The sequence below is a fragment of the Ahaetulla prasina genome, chromosome 2, assembly GCF_028640845.1.
Source record: "Ahaetulla prasina isolate Xishuangbanna chromosome 2, ASM2864084v1, whole genome shotgun sequence".
Taxonomy (NCBI): domain Eukaryota; kingdom Metazoa; phylum Chordata; class Lepidosauria; order Squamata; family Colubridae; genus Ahaetulla; species Ahaetulla prasina.
The window spans coordinates 165,689,446-165,705,689 of NC_080540.1; the positions used below are offsets into that span (position 1 = coordinate 165,689,446).

The 16,244-nt window shown below is 42.2% G+C and overlaps 1 protein-coding gene across 8 annotated transcripts in view; it reads right to left on the bottom strand.

Moving 5' to 3' along the window:
* Positions 1-16,244, bottom strand: part of ARHGEF25 (Rho guanine nucleotide exchange factor 25) — a 104,086-nt gene that overhangs the window by 75,996 nt on the left and 11,846 nt on the right. For 4 of the 8 annotated variants that reach the window (XM_058168418.1, XM_058168410.1, XM_058168408.1 and 1 more), the window contains exon 1: positions 2,218-2,370. The exons of 1 other annotated variant lie outside the window; for it this stretch is intronic. In XM_058168418.1, coding sequence (XP_058024401.1) covers positions 2,218-2,313 — 96 coding nt within the window. In that variant the 5' untranslated portion in view covers positions 2,314-2,370. Of the gene's footprint in view, positions 1-1,253; positions 1,378-1,932; positions 2,134-2,217; positions 2,371-7,131; positions 7,153-16,244 lie in introns of those variants that run through there. 3 more of the 8 variants (XM_058168413.1, XM_058168414.1, XM_058168411.1) reach the window with 3 other exon arrangements.

Here is a 16,244-nt window from a genome sequence, read left to right on the forward strand (position 1 = left end):
CTGTTCCTGATCTGTGTTAATAAAGAGTTGTTAATGACCAAGCCTCGAACCCTCCTTAATTGTTCTGAGTATTGAACAACTACAGTACACAACCAAAGAGGCAAACACCAACCTGCCTACATCAGGCTTGCAAACAGCTATAGACACAGTTACTTGCAGCAAAGTAAAAAAAAAACAAAACCACCAGGTGACCATGTAATGAAAAACTAGCTCTTTTTTTCCTTTTTTGGACAGCAAAATGCTACAGGTTTATTAGTGTGAGTTTATTCCATAAAAATCCATTCAGACTTCAGAGAAGAAATCATGTTATTTTGTTTCTTGCTAAGGGGAGGAGGGGGGGAGTTTAAACAACAATAAAACTTGAACTTTCCTGAGATCACAAGTCTACTTTTCCTGATACTACACCAGGGAGAACAGATTAGTACGGATTTCTGTGAGATTGTAATCTTTATAAACTTTTAAAGGGCAAAATTAGCTTAAGAAGATCCTTGAATTGTGTTGTTGTTTTTTTAACATGCTGAGAATACAATTGACAGGTTGCACAAACATCTGATTTGGCAACTCCTGTAGGTCACTCATTGATGGTAAATGGACCTCCTGCCCCTCCTCCTCCCACTCCCTAATTTTCTGGTCTGGGCAAAGGTTATGAATGAGAGGGGGAAATCTTCTTTAGTTAGCCCTGAGGTTGGGAAAGGGCAGTACTAAAACACCATGGAACGGAAAGACCAGTTGGCCTAGTTATCCTTGGCATTCAACTGACCAAACCTGTAGAGCAGGGGTCTCCAACCTTGGTCCCTTTAAGACTTGTGGACTTCAACTCCCAAAGTTCCTCAGCCAGCTTTGCTGGCTGAGGGACTTTGGGAGTTGAAGTCCACAAGTCTTAAAGGGACCAAGATTGGAGACTCCCTGCTGTAGAGAGCTGCCTGTCTTCTCTGCCGTTTGTTAATGTTACTAATGCCTTTCAGAAAGGGGCAGCCCTTTTTAAACTGAGCAGACATTTTGTTTAAATTACAAGCATGTAGAAATCAAGATGCTTGTTTTTGTTTACCAAATTATGAGGAAAAAAAGTTTGTAAAAAAAATACAAACCCTATCCCCTAAGAAACAGGAATGCAGCAATATCCTCATGCAGTTTATGAACAGCTGTGGCTGCATAGCTTCGGCAACACTTCAAACAACTATTATTTAAAAAAAAAAAACCTTAAAAGAACCATTCCACCAAATAACCCGAGATACCATATAATGCTATCTTACCAGCTTTGTCCAAGGCAGCACATTTCCTGTAGTTCTCCTAAGACAGGAGCATTCCAAAGATGATAAAAACCCAATCTTTACTTTTCCATTAAAGCTGTGCTCACCCTGCCCTTTGCTCAGCAACCCTCCCACAAACTCATTTTTCTGTCCTGGACTAGGGATATCAGCCTTGTGGGTGGGGAGAAGCACAGACTCACCCTGATTAAAAGATTGGAAGAGAAATTCCTCCTGGGTCTATTGCCACATTTGAGTTTTCGGAACAATAAAAATAACTTAGAAGCTGAGTTTGGGGATGATGGAAACCCCCCCCCCCAAATTTAAAAATCTCAGCTTAGGTTTAATGAAGAAAATTGCACCATTGGAGAGAAGAGATTCTTATTCATCTTACCTTCTCACCTTCAGGGCTAAGGATAAGGATGACCCTAATCTGGCATGATTTACTTCTTCTGATGTCGGTGGAGACCTCCCACATTAATTTAATGAAACTAAAACTCTGTCTATAGTGGCTAGGACTCTGTCAAATACCCACAGCGGTTGTAGTCACAGACAATAACATGGAAATGTACCGACTGGCAGTTCAAAGTCCATCAGAAGTCTAGAATCTTACAGATAGAGATACTGAGTTCGTCTTGACCTCCCCGGGACCACCGTAGATAGCAAGAGTTCAGAAAATGCTTACCTTCTTTACTGGGGAATTATCAGTCCTTCATCTCAGTACTACAATCAATACCTCACTTATATCCTTTCCCCGCATCCCCAGGGAAAATAAACCCCCCACTTCCTTGGGCAACGCATTCTCTCCAAGCAGGCAATAACCTGCAACGTAACTGGCCCAGGGGTGTTCCTCATAAACCTTCCGTCACCCCCAGTTATCTCCACTGTGCTTAAATGTTACATGCAAGAGACTGCCTCTTTTCTTGCAGAAGTGTTCCTCCTCCCATTGCCTAGTTCCCTCAAATCTTACCCAGGGTTGGCTGGGTAGGGCTAGCGATGTTAGGATATCCCCCATGGCTCCTAGCATCTGGTCAGTGCGTCCCCCTGTCTGCTGTGGAGCCTTCATGATGCCACGGATCCTTTTCACCTTCTCCCACCACACTCGGCTTCAAAGCTGGAGGCATCTGGAGGACTGGGAGGAGACTGGGCACCCTGCCTCTGTGGATGTGTGTGCGTGTCTATGTCCGTGTCTGTGTTGGGTGCTGGAACAGTCAAGTAAAAACCATTTCCAAGTCAGCCAGCTCCAGCTACCATAACTTCCCTGCTACAAGCTGCTGCCTCTTTTAGCCGCACCCCTGTGTGTCTGGATTCTAATCCCTTTATCTCTTAAACATCATCTCCATTTACAGGCATTCAGAGATAGTCATGGATTAGGGACAAAGGGGACACTGCAAACAAAGTTGAGCATGTTGCCATGCCTGGAAGTTGAATTCTGTATAAAAGGAAAATGGCAGATAGCATGATTTAAAGGAGACATCAGCAAATTGGCTAGCCTTGACAAATAGCAGGGTTCAGAAGTGTTAAATCTGAAATTAGTTTAAACAGACTATGACCGTGCAGGAGTAAACGAAAGAACTAGTGGAAAAATCAAGCATTTAATTATGATAATATGACACAGAGATAAACATCTTACAGTCTTCATTCTGTGAACAGTATGGTGACTTGTGCAGCTGAACAGTCCTGCCATTGAGCAGAAGGGATAATGTGTTCAAGATAGTCAGCCACTAGAGGGCACCATATAGTCTGCCTCAGCTGACTTGAAAAAATGCTCGAGTTCTTCCATGACTTTCCATTCACAAGTCAAGAATACAACTCAGATGGTCTTTTAATTCTTTCCAAACCTAAGAAAACCTAGCCATTTCCTAATCAAAACTTGCTACTCTCTGCCAAGGGAAGACATTCTGCTTGGGTTGATTTGGAATTTTCACTGACAAAATGGCTTTTGCGGTGGGGACTGCCAACTCACAAAATGGCTGCCACAGTAGACACTGCCAATCATTTGCCAGATAGTAAACTCATGAGGTGCACTCATTCCCCAGCTGTGCTCTTTACCACTTCAACTTAATTTTGTTTTCCCCTACCACACACACCCTACCTTAAAAGTATACTGACACTTCCAAGATACGTTGCAACCATATAGCATTTTTATTTTCTAGGAATACATAGTAGGGTTTACATGGAAGCCTGAGAGATTCTCATGAATAAAAATGATACCAGTGTTTTGCTTAATAACAGGAACACTTCCCATTAGTTTTTATTCTTTTTATGTTTCAAAAAAAATATTAGGCAAGGTAGGAAGTCTGGCAGGAGCCAAAATATATGTTGCCAGACAAGTCGGTAGCCAGAGGCAGCACTCTGCTGACCCCTATTTTTCACAAACATGGCTAGTTGATGGGATCTACTTGATAGCTGCCTAGTAACCAGCAAATGCTTCTAGAACAGGCCAATGGAAAACGTTCAGAGTGACCTCCCAAATTCAGGGCACAGAAAGACCACCTATGTGGAACAAACTCGGAGGAATGGCGAAGATCAGTACCCTCCCTCCCACTGCTGTTTTATCCCATGAGTGTTCATTTCCATCTGCTGCGTTATCTGAAAAGAAAAAGCTAAGATTAGGTGAACTTGATCAACTCACTTCTTTGAATCTACCAACTGATCGTTTGCATGTCTTCTTGTAAATAAATTTTCTGATACCACCAAGGTTTATTTCTAAGAAAGTAGGCCCACATTTCAACTATAAAAATCAATAGTTATAACAATTATCAAGCCACTATTTCAGTTATCATGAGACATCACATATATTATCTACTATCAGCAGTGGCCTTTTCCTCATGGTAGTGGCTACCTTTTGTGGTCTGTTTGCATTTACTTGAAAGCTTGTTGAATGCAGGTTTGTTTCCATTTCAATGGGCAATCTCATTTATACAAATTATCAAGTCTTGCTATCCACAACCCAACAACAAAAGAAATCTCTCCAAGTGCCTTCCAAGGCTGGGTTGGTCATATTTCCAGGAAGAAATTCTAAGAATTACAGGAGTTCATCTAACACATCTAGAAGGCATTTAATTGGAAGCAGTTGATTTAAAAGAATATGTAACCCCAACAAACTCGTTTCTCCCATGTGTCTCTTGCAATTACGGTACAATAATCTCTCCAGCTCGTTTCCTCTTCTGCCTTCTATATATAGTCTTGTAAATACGGGAACACAGTCACCCCCACCCTCATGTTCATTTCCTGCAGTTTTTCATTCCCACTTTCCAGAGAGACACACACACAAAAAAAACATTTTTGGAGCCAAAGTCTTGCGCTCAAGCCATGAGGGAAGGAAAAAGGGGTGGAGAGATCAGACCTCCGGCCTCTCCACCACGGCAACTACAGCCTCCTTCCCCAGCCTTCACGTCAAGCAAGGCTTCTGCACAGTTTCTCCTCCCATTGAGAGCTTCTGGTCCCCAAAGTTAACACTTGTGCTAAATGCACAAAGTCTCTTCCTCCATCTTCTAGCATGACTATTGCAGCCCCATCTCTAGCCCTCCAAGAATTTGCGGCTGGAAAATAATTATAATTATTTTAAAAATAATTATAATTATTTTAAAAATAATTATGCTAACAAACAGTAACTTCCTGGATTAATTCTTCTGCAAAATTGATTCACATTGACTTGAGACTGCTAACCTCCTGGTCTGGATTTGCACTCTATAGTAAATTTTGGATCCCCACTTTTGCATGGCTACATACCTCTATGGTGATCCAATTAGTCAAGAGAAAAACTGTTTGGCTTCTAATTAAAAAGCAAGGCACAAGGCATAAGCAAACTTAATTCCACTGATTTTGGTGGAGTTTTCTTTCAACCACTAAATCAAACTCAGGGAAAAGACATAAAATAAGGGTATAGGGATAGGTAGCTGAGCCACAAAGACAAGTTTTTCTCTGACATGCCCCATGATGTTGCCTTCATCTTGTTTCCAACAAAAAAGGAAGATGTTGGCCACAGCAACCCACTCTCCTTCTCCATCTCTTCTAAGTGCAGCATATCACTTGTTCCAAGAAGTGGAGTTTCAATCACGAGCATTTTGGCCATCCTCACCTTCCACTGGATGGCCCTGACTAGGCCATAAGTGAAGTAGTATTTTCTGTAATTTAAGGGCAGCTTTAAGGCATATGAAATTCCTTAACTCCATTACCTTAAGGAAAGCCCAGTGATTGCCAGCAACTGGAAGAGAAGTGATAAACGGAGATCAAGGATTGGCAATGGGGATAGCCAATTTCACACTGGTATTATTTTATGTCGTTTCAAGCACTAAGGGAGAACAGTAGTGAGGAAAGGCCCTTTGGTCAACACACATGAGGTAATGAATCAACCTAAATGCCAGGGTTTGCATAATTCTGAATCATACATTATATATATATCTCATATTATATATATAAATATCCAGCACATAGTGTAATCACACTAGCAGGGTCAATGAACTCAGTGAACCAGAACCATATTTTAGACCTATCAAGTACAAGGCAAGGGAGTGAGGTAAGACAAGCCTAATTAGAGTGGAGACACGGGAACACTTGAGTCAGAGATTCAGTATTTTATGGAGGATGTGGCGGAAAGAAACAGCTGGAAGGTCTACTCTATGGACTTGGAGAGCCTGCTCCAAATGGCCATTCTCCAAGTGCCTTGAACCCCAATTCCCACTCTCCCTGGCAAGGGTCGAAAGTTGTAAATTGGCAGAACTGGTCCAGATCCTGATGGGGTGGTTTTTCAGTGCCTGGATAAGGACTTTGCCTCTACTTGCTGAGACACTGGGAACTGAAAATCAAAAAAGATGGGACAGAAAGATGGGGTTTTACATTGCCAAAAGAAAGGGAAGAGACTCTGTGCACTCAGCACAAGGAACCCACTTTGGGGCCCAGCGTGAGACTGAAACCCAGAACTGACTCTTTTTTGGTTACTATTTCTGGCTTAACTTGAGCCTACCACTGTGTGGTGGATCTAAAACTGCTTCCAGTTTCAAGATGAACCCCATATGAAAGTATGAAGGCGAAAATACTTCTGAACTTATGGCACGACTTCCTCTTTCATCATGGAGTAAACAAAACCACCTCCACCCCCATAACTTCTCATTTTTGGAAATCAATTACCATCCTCTGGGATAGAAGTACAGTGATAGTTTCATATTCTGTAGTAAACGATCCCTCTGTTTAGATGTATATTGCTTTGCCTACTTTAAAACAACTTTAAATTTAAAGGTATAAAGACACTTTCGCCTGTCATTCACTCTATTAAGTAGGACCACCTCCAAGTTTAATGGAACCAGTGAAAGAAAACAAAATAGCCCTTAAGTGCCAATGCAAAAATCCCTGGCCCTCCAAATTTTGCATGGGCCTGCATTAATCATTTCGCTCAGTATGCTAGAGCACCTTTTACAACGGCAGCTTGTGTGAACATCGACAAGGATCCTGCTTCCTAAGGAAGGAATCGTTTGAAATTTTCCAGAGCTGAGACACTGACAGAAACTCAAGTAATGGCAGCGTTCCAGCTGTAGGTGCATTAAAAAACAGTGAGGAGGTTGCCTTGCAGTAGGAACAAAGTGCCTCTCTATCCAGTATCAGATTTCAGGTAGGGATTGGTGAGACAAGATTTCTGTCTCTCTGCAAGAGCTAGGCAAATGTATACATGGGATACTCATCAGAGAAATTTGCTGAGTAGGCTGGGATACGTAGAATATTCTAAAGCTGCTTTCCTGCTCCCAAAGAGAGTTTCTCTCCAAGAAACTTATAAACCATATATTCAGCATCTTTTACAACAATTAATCATCAATGGGCTCTCTACCGGAATTTCAACATCAAGAGTTTGCCAGGATAAAACAACAACCTATATTATGGAACTCACCTCTTTGAAAGAAACCAACAGTCCAGACTTCAATCAACACCCATTCACAAAAACGGAAGGGCTCCACTGACCCTCTACAATATTGTGAATCCATCCAGCCACACACTCAACTAAACTGAAGAGTCTGCTCTGGCTTGAGGATTATCCTTTTGCTCCACTAAACCCACACAAAATATACAACTCTGTGGGGACCTTGATTTTTTTTTTTTTTTTTGGCTGCTTGAGGCTTCAGAAGTAGTTTCAAATTTAAAAAAAACCATAGAACTCAGCCATTGTTAACCCAATACGTCCTGGAGCAATATACAGCTACAGATCACATCAAATCTTCAATACATTAAAAAAAAATTCAAAGCCTGCGTGTATATACCCCCAGATGGATGCAACACTAAATTAGTTTTTTACATTGAATGCTTTGGCCAGCAAGTTAAAGCCACAATTATCAGTAGGTTTAGGAATCTCCCAGGATCAAGAGTTCAGCACAAAAGTTGGAAACTAAATCTGGAATCTTCTGCAAGTTAGGGAGGGGACATAGTTTTGAGCTTACAAGGAAGGGAAAGAAAAGATGTTACCAACACTTAGCTAAATTTAGATGTTTCCTGGAAAAAAAAGTTGTTATCCACCCTGGCAGATAAGAATCCATGATTGTGCAATGCTAGTCCTTATGTTTTGTTGTTAGATTTTAATGTTTTCATATTAATTGTATTTTTAATTCTGTACATTGCACTGCATAACAGGCATTATATATTTAATTAATTAATTAACCCTAATTTTCACTTAAGCACAATCTATCTATTTCTGAATCCCCAAATCTTCTAAACTGAAAATTATTAATAGCCTTCTCATCACATTTTTACCTAATTTTTAATAGGAATCCATCATTCTTGGCTTCTTTTAAATACCATTTTTAAAATTTTTTAATTATGATATATATTTTTTAATTTTAACATTTTATTATGCACCACCCAGAGTTCCTCTCAGAGGAAGATGGATGGTTCAAAAATATGATAAACAAACAAATAAATTTGCTACAATTACTGTCATAAACACATTTTTTACCTTTATCCTAGTGTCTGGAAGCTCTGGGGATCTGGATGGGGAAGAACAGGCTTCAGAACAAAGTTTCCAGAACCTGAGTTATTTTGCCTTTGAAACTGGGTGAAGTTGCACTGCCTTGCTAGTATACTTTTATGTACACCGAGTGGATATGCACCAAGACAAATTCCTTGTGTGTCCAATCACACTTGGCCAATAAAAAATTCTATTCTATTCTAATTCTATTCTATTCTACTCTACCCTACTCTACTCTATTCTTGGTTTCTGTGCACAATCTGGCAGTTCTTCAAGACTCATAGCTCCTACTTAATAATGATAATAACAACAGAGTTGGAAGGGACCTTGGAGGCCTTCTAGTCCAACCCCCTGCCAGGCAGGAAACTCTATACCATCTCAGACAGATTTTCTTAAAAATTTCCAGTGTTGGAGCAATCACAACTTCTGCAGGCAAGTTGTTCCACTTATTAATTGTTCTAACTGTCAGGAAATTTCTCCTTAGTTCTAAGTTGCTTCTTTCCTTGATCAGTTTCCACCCATTGCTTCTTGTTCTACCCTCAGATGCTTTGGAGAACAGCCCGATTCCCTCTTCTTTGTGGCAACCCCTGAGATATTCGAACACTGCTATCATGTCTCCCCTAGTCCTTCTTTTTATTAAACTAGACATACCCAGTTCCTGCAACCGTTCTTCATATGTTCTAGCCTCCAGCCCCCTAATCATCTTTGTTGCTCTTCTCTGCACTCTTTCTAGAGTCTCAGCATCTTTTTTACATCGTGGTGACCAAAACTGAATGCAGTATTCCAAGTGTGGCCTTACCAAGGCATTATAAAGTGGCACTAGCACTTCACGTGATCTTGATTCTATCCCTCTGTTTATGCAGCCCAGAACTGTGTTGGCTTTTTTAGCAGCTGCTGCACGCTGCTGGCTCATATCTAAATGGTTTTTGTTTTTTTTAATTTACATTTATATCCCGCCCTTCTCCGAAGACTCAGGGCGGCTTACAGTGTATAAGGCAATAGTCTCATTCTATTTGTATATTTACAAAGTCAACTTATTGCCCCCCCAACAATCTGGGTCCTCATTTTACCTACCTTATAAAGGATGGAAGGCTGAGTCAACCTCGGGCCGGGCTTGAACCTGCAGTAATTGCAGGCTGCTGTGTTCTAATAACAGGCTTCTAACAGCCTGAGCTATTACAGTTGTTCACTAGGATTCCAAGATCCCTCTCACAGGTACTATTATTGAGCAAGGTACCACATATACGGTACCTGTGCATTTTGGTTTTTTTGCCTAAATGTAGAACCTTACTTTTTTCACTGTTGAATTTCATTTTGTTAGATAGCGCCCAATGTTCAAGTCTGTCAAGATCCTTCTGTAACTTGAGCCTATCTTCTGGAATGTTGGCTATTCCTGCCAGCTTGGTGTCATCTGCAAATTTGATGAGTTCCCCATCTATCCCCTTGTCCAAGTCATTGATGAAGATGTTGAAGAGTACTGGGCCTAAAACAGAGCCTTGGGGTACTCCACTGCATACTTCCCTCCATGTGGATGTAGTTCCGTTGAGGACTACACATTGAGTGCGGTTGGTCAGCCAGTTACGAATCCATCTGGTGGTGGTGCTGTCTAACCCACATTTTTCTACTTTATCTAGTAGTAGGTTATGGTCTACTTTATCAAATGCTTTACTGAAGTCCAAGTAAATTATATCGACAGCATTCCTCTGGTCTACTAATTTTGTCATTTTGTCAAAGAATGCAATAAGATTAGTCTGGCATGATCTGTTTTTGACAAACCCATGTTGGCTTTTGGTTATTACTTTGTTTGCTTCTAGGTGTTCGGTGATTCGTTGCTTGATTATCTTTTCCAGAATCTTCCCCGGTATTGAGGTCAGGCTGATAGGTCTGTAGTTTCCTGGGTCTGTTTTTTTTCCCTTTTTTGAAGATGGGAACTACATCAGCTCTTTTTCAGTCCTCTGGCAGCTCCCCTGTGCTCCAGGATCTTTGAAAGATATAGTTCAGTGGTTCTGAGATCTTGCCTGCCAGTTCCTTCAGAACCCTGGGGTGTAATCCATCCGGTCCTGGTGATTTGAACTCGTCTAGGGTAGACAGGTGTTCACTTACCATTTTCTTCCCTATTTTAACTTGTGTTCCTAATCTGGTTTTTTTATGATGCTGTTTTTGATAGGTTGGATTGTTTTTTCCTTTTGTGTAAAGACAGATGCAAAATATGAGTTAAGTAGATCTGCTTTCTCCCTGTTGCTTGTCATCTTCTTGCCACTTCCTCCCAGCAATGGGTCAATTGTTTCCTTGACTTTTTTTCTTGTTTTTAACATGTTGGAAGAAGCTTTTTTTGTTATTTTTTACTTTCGTCGCTAGCCTTTGTTCGTTTGAGCCTTAGCTTTCCTCACTTCATCTTTACAGGCTCCGGCTATTTGCTGATATTCTGCCTTAGTTATTTGCCCCTTTCCACTTTTTTTACTTGTCCTTTTTGTCTTTCAATTTGTCACTTCACTTGAAGTGGCTATGGTTAGCTTTGGCTCAGAGAAACTTTCCAAAGCTCTATCTTATGTGCTAGTTGTACCTATTTGATTGGGAATCCATAGCTACCTTCTGATTGGATTATTGCAACATGGTCTATATAGGACTATCCTGAAGACCATTCAGAAGCTTCAGCTGGTACAGAATGAAGTGACATGGGTAATGATAGCTATCCCTTATGATGCTCACAAGTTCAACCTCTATGTGACATAAGACCAGGTTATCTGTGGAACCACCTGCTTCCGAAAATATCTGCCTAATAGGAGCTTCTTTGTGGTGGCCCCCACATTTTAGAATGCTTTCCCCCAAATATAGTTATCCTCAGTTCTGCAGGCCTTTATTTGGTCTTTGGGATCAAGCTAATCTGTAAAAGGTTTTAACTGCCATTTTATTGTTTAATTTTATATTATATTTTTTAATCCTTTTATATGTTGCCAATATCAGTCTGAGTTTCAGCAACCATATAAATGCATAAATGAATAGTTTAGCACACTTGTAAAAAGGGTCATTATCCTTATTATTTACTTGTGAGGTTTATATTCTGCCTTTGTTCAGGAGCTCAGGATGCTGTTTGTAGTGCTCCCTGCTCATTTTTCACCACAACATCTATTCAATAGGTTGGGATAAGGCAGGGATTGGCCTGAAGTCACCAGGGAGCTTCTTTGGTTCAGGCAGCACTAAAACCAAGATCTTATCTTGACCTATCCAACATCTTCATCGTTGCACTTGTCTCTCAATTTCAAAATACTTTTTCAATGCCTGTCTACTGAAACTGTTGTATTATCCTGAGTTTCAGCTGAAAGAACAAAGCTAAAATCGGTGAATTGCCCCAAACACAACAGAAGAGAACACTATCTAGTAATGCCACAATTTTTACTTGCTAGCCCAACAGAATTGGCAAAACTCTCCGCAATACACACTACACAAAGTTCAGCTGTGCAGCATTTTCTTCTCCTTTCTAAAGGTGTTGTTGATAATCCCTAAAGAGGCCAAACACTCTCCCGTTGGAACCAGTTTAATTGCACGAGATTTGGAAAGAGTGACAACAAGGGCACTTTGCATCCCCATTTTTTTTTAATGTTCATACTGCATAGCTCAGCTGTGGAGCGAAGAGGGCAGTTCAAAACACGTTCCAACGAGAGAGAGGAAAAAAAAATAAATGTTCCCCTCTCCACTTGAATTCAATCCTGGCGGCTCAAAACAGACAAAATCTATGGGCTTTGTTCGTTCCCCCAACTCCGCTTCCAAATGTACTCAAGATGGTTGGCGGGCAGGAGCCAAGCCAGATATATATATATATTTCTATTCCAGCACTTGAAAGGTTGGACTTGGGACTAGGTTTCGAAATATATTCCAAGAAGGAAGAAAGAAGAAAACGACTCTCATCTGAAATTAAAACCAGGCCGCCCACTCTCGCCTTCTCCCCGCTTCTCTTACAAAATGTTCCCGAGCTTGGGGAGGGTGGGGGAGGATCGCCGCGTCTTGTCCAATCGCAGCGCGAGTTTGGGTCAGGCCGGGATTTGGCGCGAGCCGCTTCTTGCAGCTGTCCTTGCGATTGGGCTTCGAGGAGACTTCTAATAAGATATTTATTATTTTCTCTCTGCTTCTTCTTCTTCTTCGCCGCCGCCGCCGCCACAGCTTTATTCTGTCAGCTGTGGAGAAAGGAGAGGCCACCGCCATCCCTTGGCGGTTCGCCTCTCGCTGCTATAATCATCAAGTCACGCGTTGCCCCACCCCATCCGCGGCAACTTGATCCAAGGCACCAGGCGCCGCAATAACGGCGATCCCGCTTGCAAGGAGGGAAGGATGGAGGAGGGACAGTCTGGAAAGAGAAATACGATCGCTGCGGCCGGGAACTTATCCAGGCCAGCTCCACCGCCGGAGTTTTTAAGAAGCGTCTGCAAACAGGACCGGGCCGCTGCGTTTGCTGAGTTCAGGGCGTCTCACATTCCCACCGCAAACCGGGCCGAGGAAGCTTAGTCGGTCTTTAAAAAAGTTTGCGCTTGTGGGCCGAGGCAACGAAAACTGCCTTCCGCAATGACGGACCGAGCGGAGAACTAGAAGGATCAGGGAGACGGGTGAAGGGCGGGATCTGTCATCTTTACAGTCTGTAAAACTGGGTGGTTGAAACTAAGGCAGAGACAGATCGTGGCCTCGTTCAGGGAAAGTGGCCTTGTGAGTTACTTTATGGCAAAGAGCGGAAGCTTTGAAGGAGTTGATTTTCTGGAGAGCTTGAAGAACAATTACAAGTGGAAAATGTGGGGCTAGATGAATAAGTAGGTGGCTCCTTATAATGCAAGTTTCTGTGAGTAGCGGAGGAGGAACAGGAGCATTGGATGGTGCTTCATACAAAGTCATATTGAGCAAAGACATACCGACGAAGTCAGCTCAAGTAGCAACATCAGCCCTCTTGATGTTAGTATTAGGGCACTTTTGCAGGTGAACACAGATTGCACCAAGGCTGAACTATAGCTCTTTTAATCAATTCACCTGCTCATAATGAGACCGGTTTAAGCAGCCATTAGCCTAAAATACCGATTTCCTTCCTATTTTAACAGAATAACAGAGTTGGAAGGGACTTTGGAGGCCCAAAGCCTGTTAGGCAGGAGACCCAATACCACTTCAGACAAATGGTTGTCCAATCTCTTCTTAAAAACCACCCGTGTTGGAGCACCCACAACTTCTAGTGGCAAGCTTTTCCACTGATTAATTGTTCTGTCAGAAATTTGTCCTTAGTTCTAGGTTGCTTCTCTTCTTGGTTAGTTTTCATCCATTGCTCCTTGTCTTGCCTTCAGGTGCTCTGGACAATAGGTTGGTCCCCTTTTCTTTGTGGCAGCCCCTTAAATTATAGGAATACAACTATCATGTCACCCCCCCCCCAGTGACTAAGTCCTTCTTTTCATTAAACTAGCAACCATTCTTTATATATTTTAGTCTCCAGTTCCCTAATCAACTTTGTTGCTCTTTCTCTGTAGTCTTTCTAAATACTCAACATCTTTTTTTACATTGTAGTGACCAATACTACTGGATGCAGTATTCCAAGTGTGGTCTTACTAAGGCATTATAAAGTGGTATTAATACTTCATATGATCTTGATTCTATCTCTCCGTTAAAGTAGCCTAGGACTGTGTTGGCTTTTTTGGCAGCTGCAGCACACTGCTGGCTCATATTTAAATGATTGTCCACTAGGACTCGCAAGAATCCTCTCATGATTACTACTATTGAACCAGGTACCACCTATATCAATTGTGTTGTACCTTGATGAACGTATCTTTTCTTTTATGTACACTGAGAGCATATGCACCAAGACAAATTCCTTGTGTGTCCAATCACACTTGGCCAATAAAGTTCTATTCTATTCTATTCTTCTATTCTATACCAAGGGCCTGCAAACTTGGCTCTTTTAAGACTTGTGGACTTCAACTCCCAGAGTCCCTCAGCCAGCAAAGCTGGCTGAGGAACTCTGGGAGTTGAAGTCCACAAGTTTTAAAAGAGCCAAGTTTGCAGACCCCTGACCTATACTATACCTGTGCATTTGGATATGACAATTGCTGGTATATAACATCAGTTCCACTGCACCATTCTTGTTACTGGAGGCACAAATGGCCAGTATCAGGTGGAGTGAAGCACTGTGAAGGGAGGTGTATTGGGCATTTTCGAGTCATGTGGGCATGCTTTTTCTCTCCAATGACAGATTAACTCTGTTTGCTGGTGGTGTTTTTTCCTTTTAAGAGTTAGATATTAACCATGGCATCAGTGGTCTGTCAAAATCGTGTAATAGCTCTAGCCCAGTGATGGCTAACTGTTTTGCCATCGGGTGCCAGGAAAGGGGGGGAGGTGTGGGAGTCATGTGCGCGTGTGCCCATATCCATAATTCTATGTACCCCACCCTGTGCATATGTGTGCGACACCCCTCCTGCTCCCGGCATTGGGCCCGTTTTCCTCTCTCACCTGGCTCCAGAGCCTTTCTAGGAGTCTGAGGAGGGTGAAAATGGTCTTCCCCACTCCATAGAATGTCTGCGCTTAGAAAGAAGTTGGCAAATGGGCTGTTTTCTCCCTCCGGAGGACCTCTGGGGGGGGGGAGGCCATTTTCGGCCTCCCCAGATTCCTAGAGAGGCTCTGGAGCCAGGTGAGAGAGAAAAATGGGCCTTCCCCACTATCCCCAGAGGCACTCCAGAAGCAGGAAACAGCCTTTTTCCCTACTTCTGGTGGGCGCAGAAGGCCCGAAAATTAGCTGGCCGGCATGCGCATGTGTGCCGGGGCTGAGCTTGAGTGCCCACTGATATGGCTATGCGTGCCACCTGTGGCACGCGTGCCATAGTTTCGCCATCACAGCTCTAGCCTGACCCATCAGCAGTAATAAAAGTGCTTTAACTCAAAGGCCTTGACCGTCTAAAACAGTGAACGGATTGGACCAGCCTTATTCCAATTGCCTTTGAAAGCAACATAGAGGAACCTAGAAGTCAGCATCTGTGGTCTAAATAAAGAATGAAAAGGGGAGAGAAATTCTACATAAGTACAGCTATGCTGTGCTCTGCTAAAAAAACGCCAAATGATGACAAAATGAGGAAGTACAAGTAGGGCTACCCTGTTCCTGCTGCACCTCCATGACTGGTGGAAATTTTTCTTACAGGCTGGTGACATGCAGAAGAGGGTGGATAGTCAAAATCATCCACAGGGTGAGTTATAAGAGAACATATTTTTTGTTTTAAGTCCCTTACATGGCCAATCGTCTCACAGAATTTAAAATATCAGCACCAAGCAAGAACAAACAAATTTACAAAGTATAAAATAACAACCAAGAAAACCAAGCAACATTTCATGGGCTCAGCTACCCTCCTGACACCCATGTTCAGGCAAACCACCGGGTGGGTCTTAAGGGCAGAGTTAAAACCAACCTGTTCCAGAGGGTTCATGAGGTGACAGGAAAGGCTGTGGCAAATGCTGGAATTACTAGTAACTCCATTGTGATACAAGCTTATATATGTGCTGTGATGTCACCTAGGAATAGGAGTGATGCTTATGTTGTGATTTCACAATGCTCACATTTTGATGTTGATGGACACTGGAATCCTGCAGGTGTCTCTCACGAACAGCATGCTGCTATTTATCATCGGTATTCAGCAGCAGTCAGAACAGAAGCAGTAGAGAAAGGTTAAGGATCAGCAAAAGGAGAAGCAGTTTTCATGCCAGGAAAGCTTTGTGCAGGCTCATGCAATGGGTATTGTAACTCAGCAGTGAAGAAAGGTTATCTGATGCTAATCGTTCTGCATTCAGACATAAGCCTTGTGCTTGTGGTGTGTTCTTAACATTTATTTAGAATAGAATTTATTGGCCAAGTGTGATTGGACACACAAGGAATTTGTCTTGGTGCATATGCTCTCAGTGTACATAAAAGAAAAGATACGTTCATCAAGGTACAACATTCTGCCCCCGTCTTAACAAATGTCCTCAGATCTGGAGAAAATACTTCCCTATTTTGTCATCATTAAAGAAATAACAAACCCCTCTCTCCCTATAGCTCC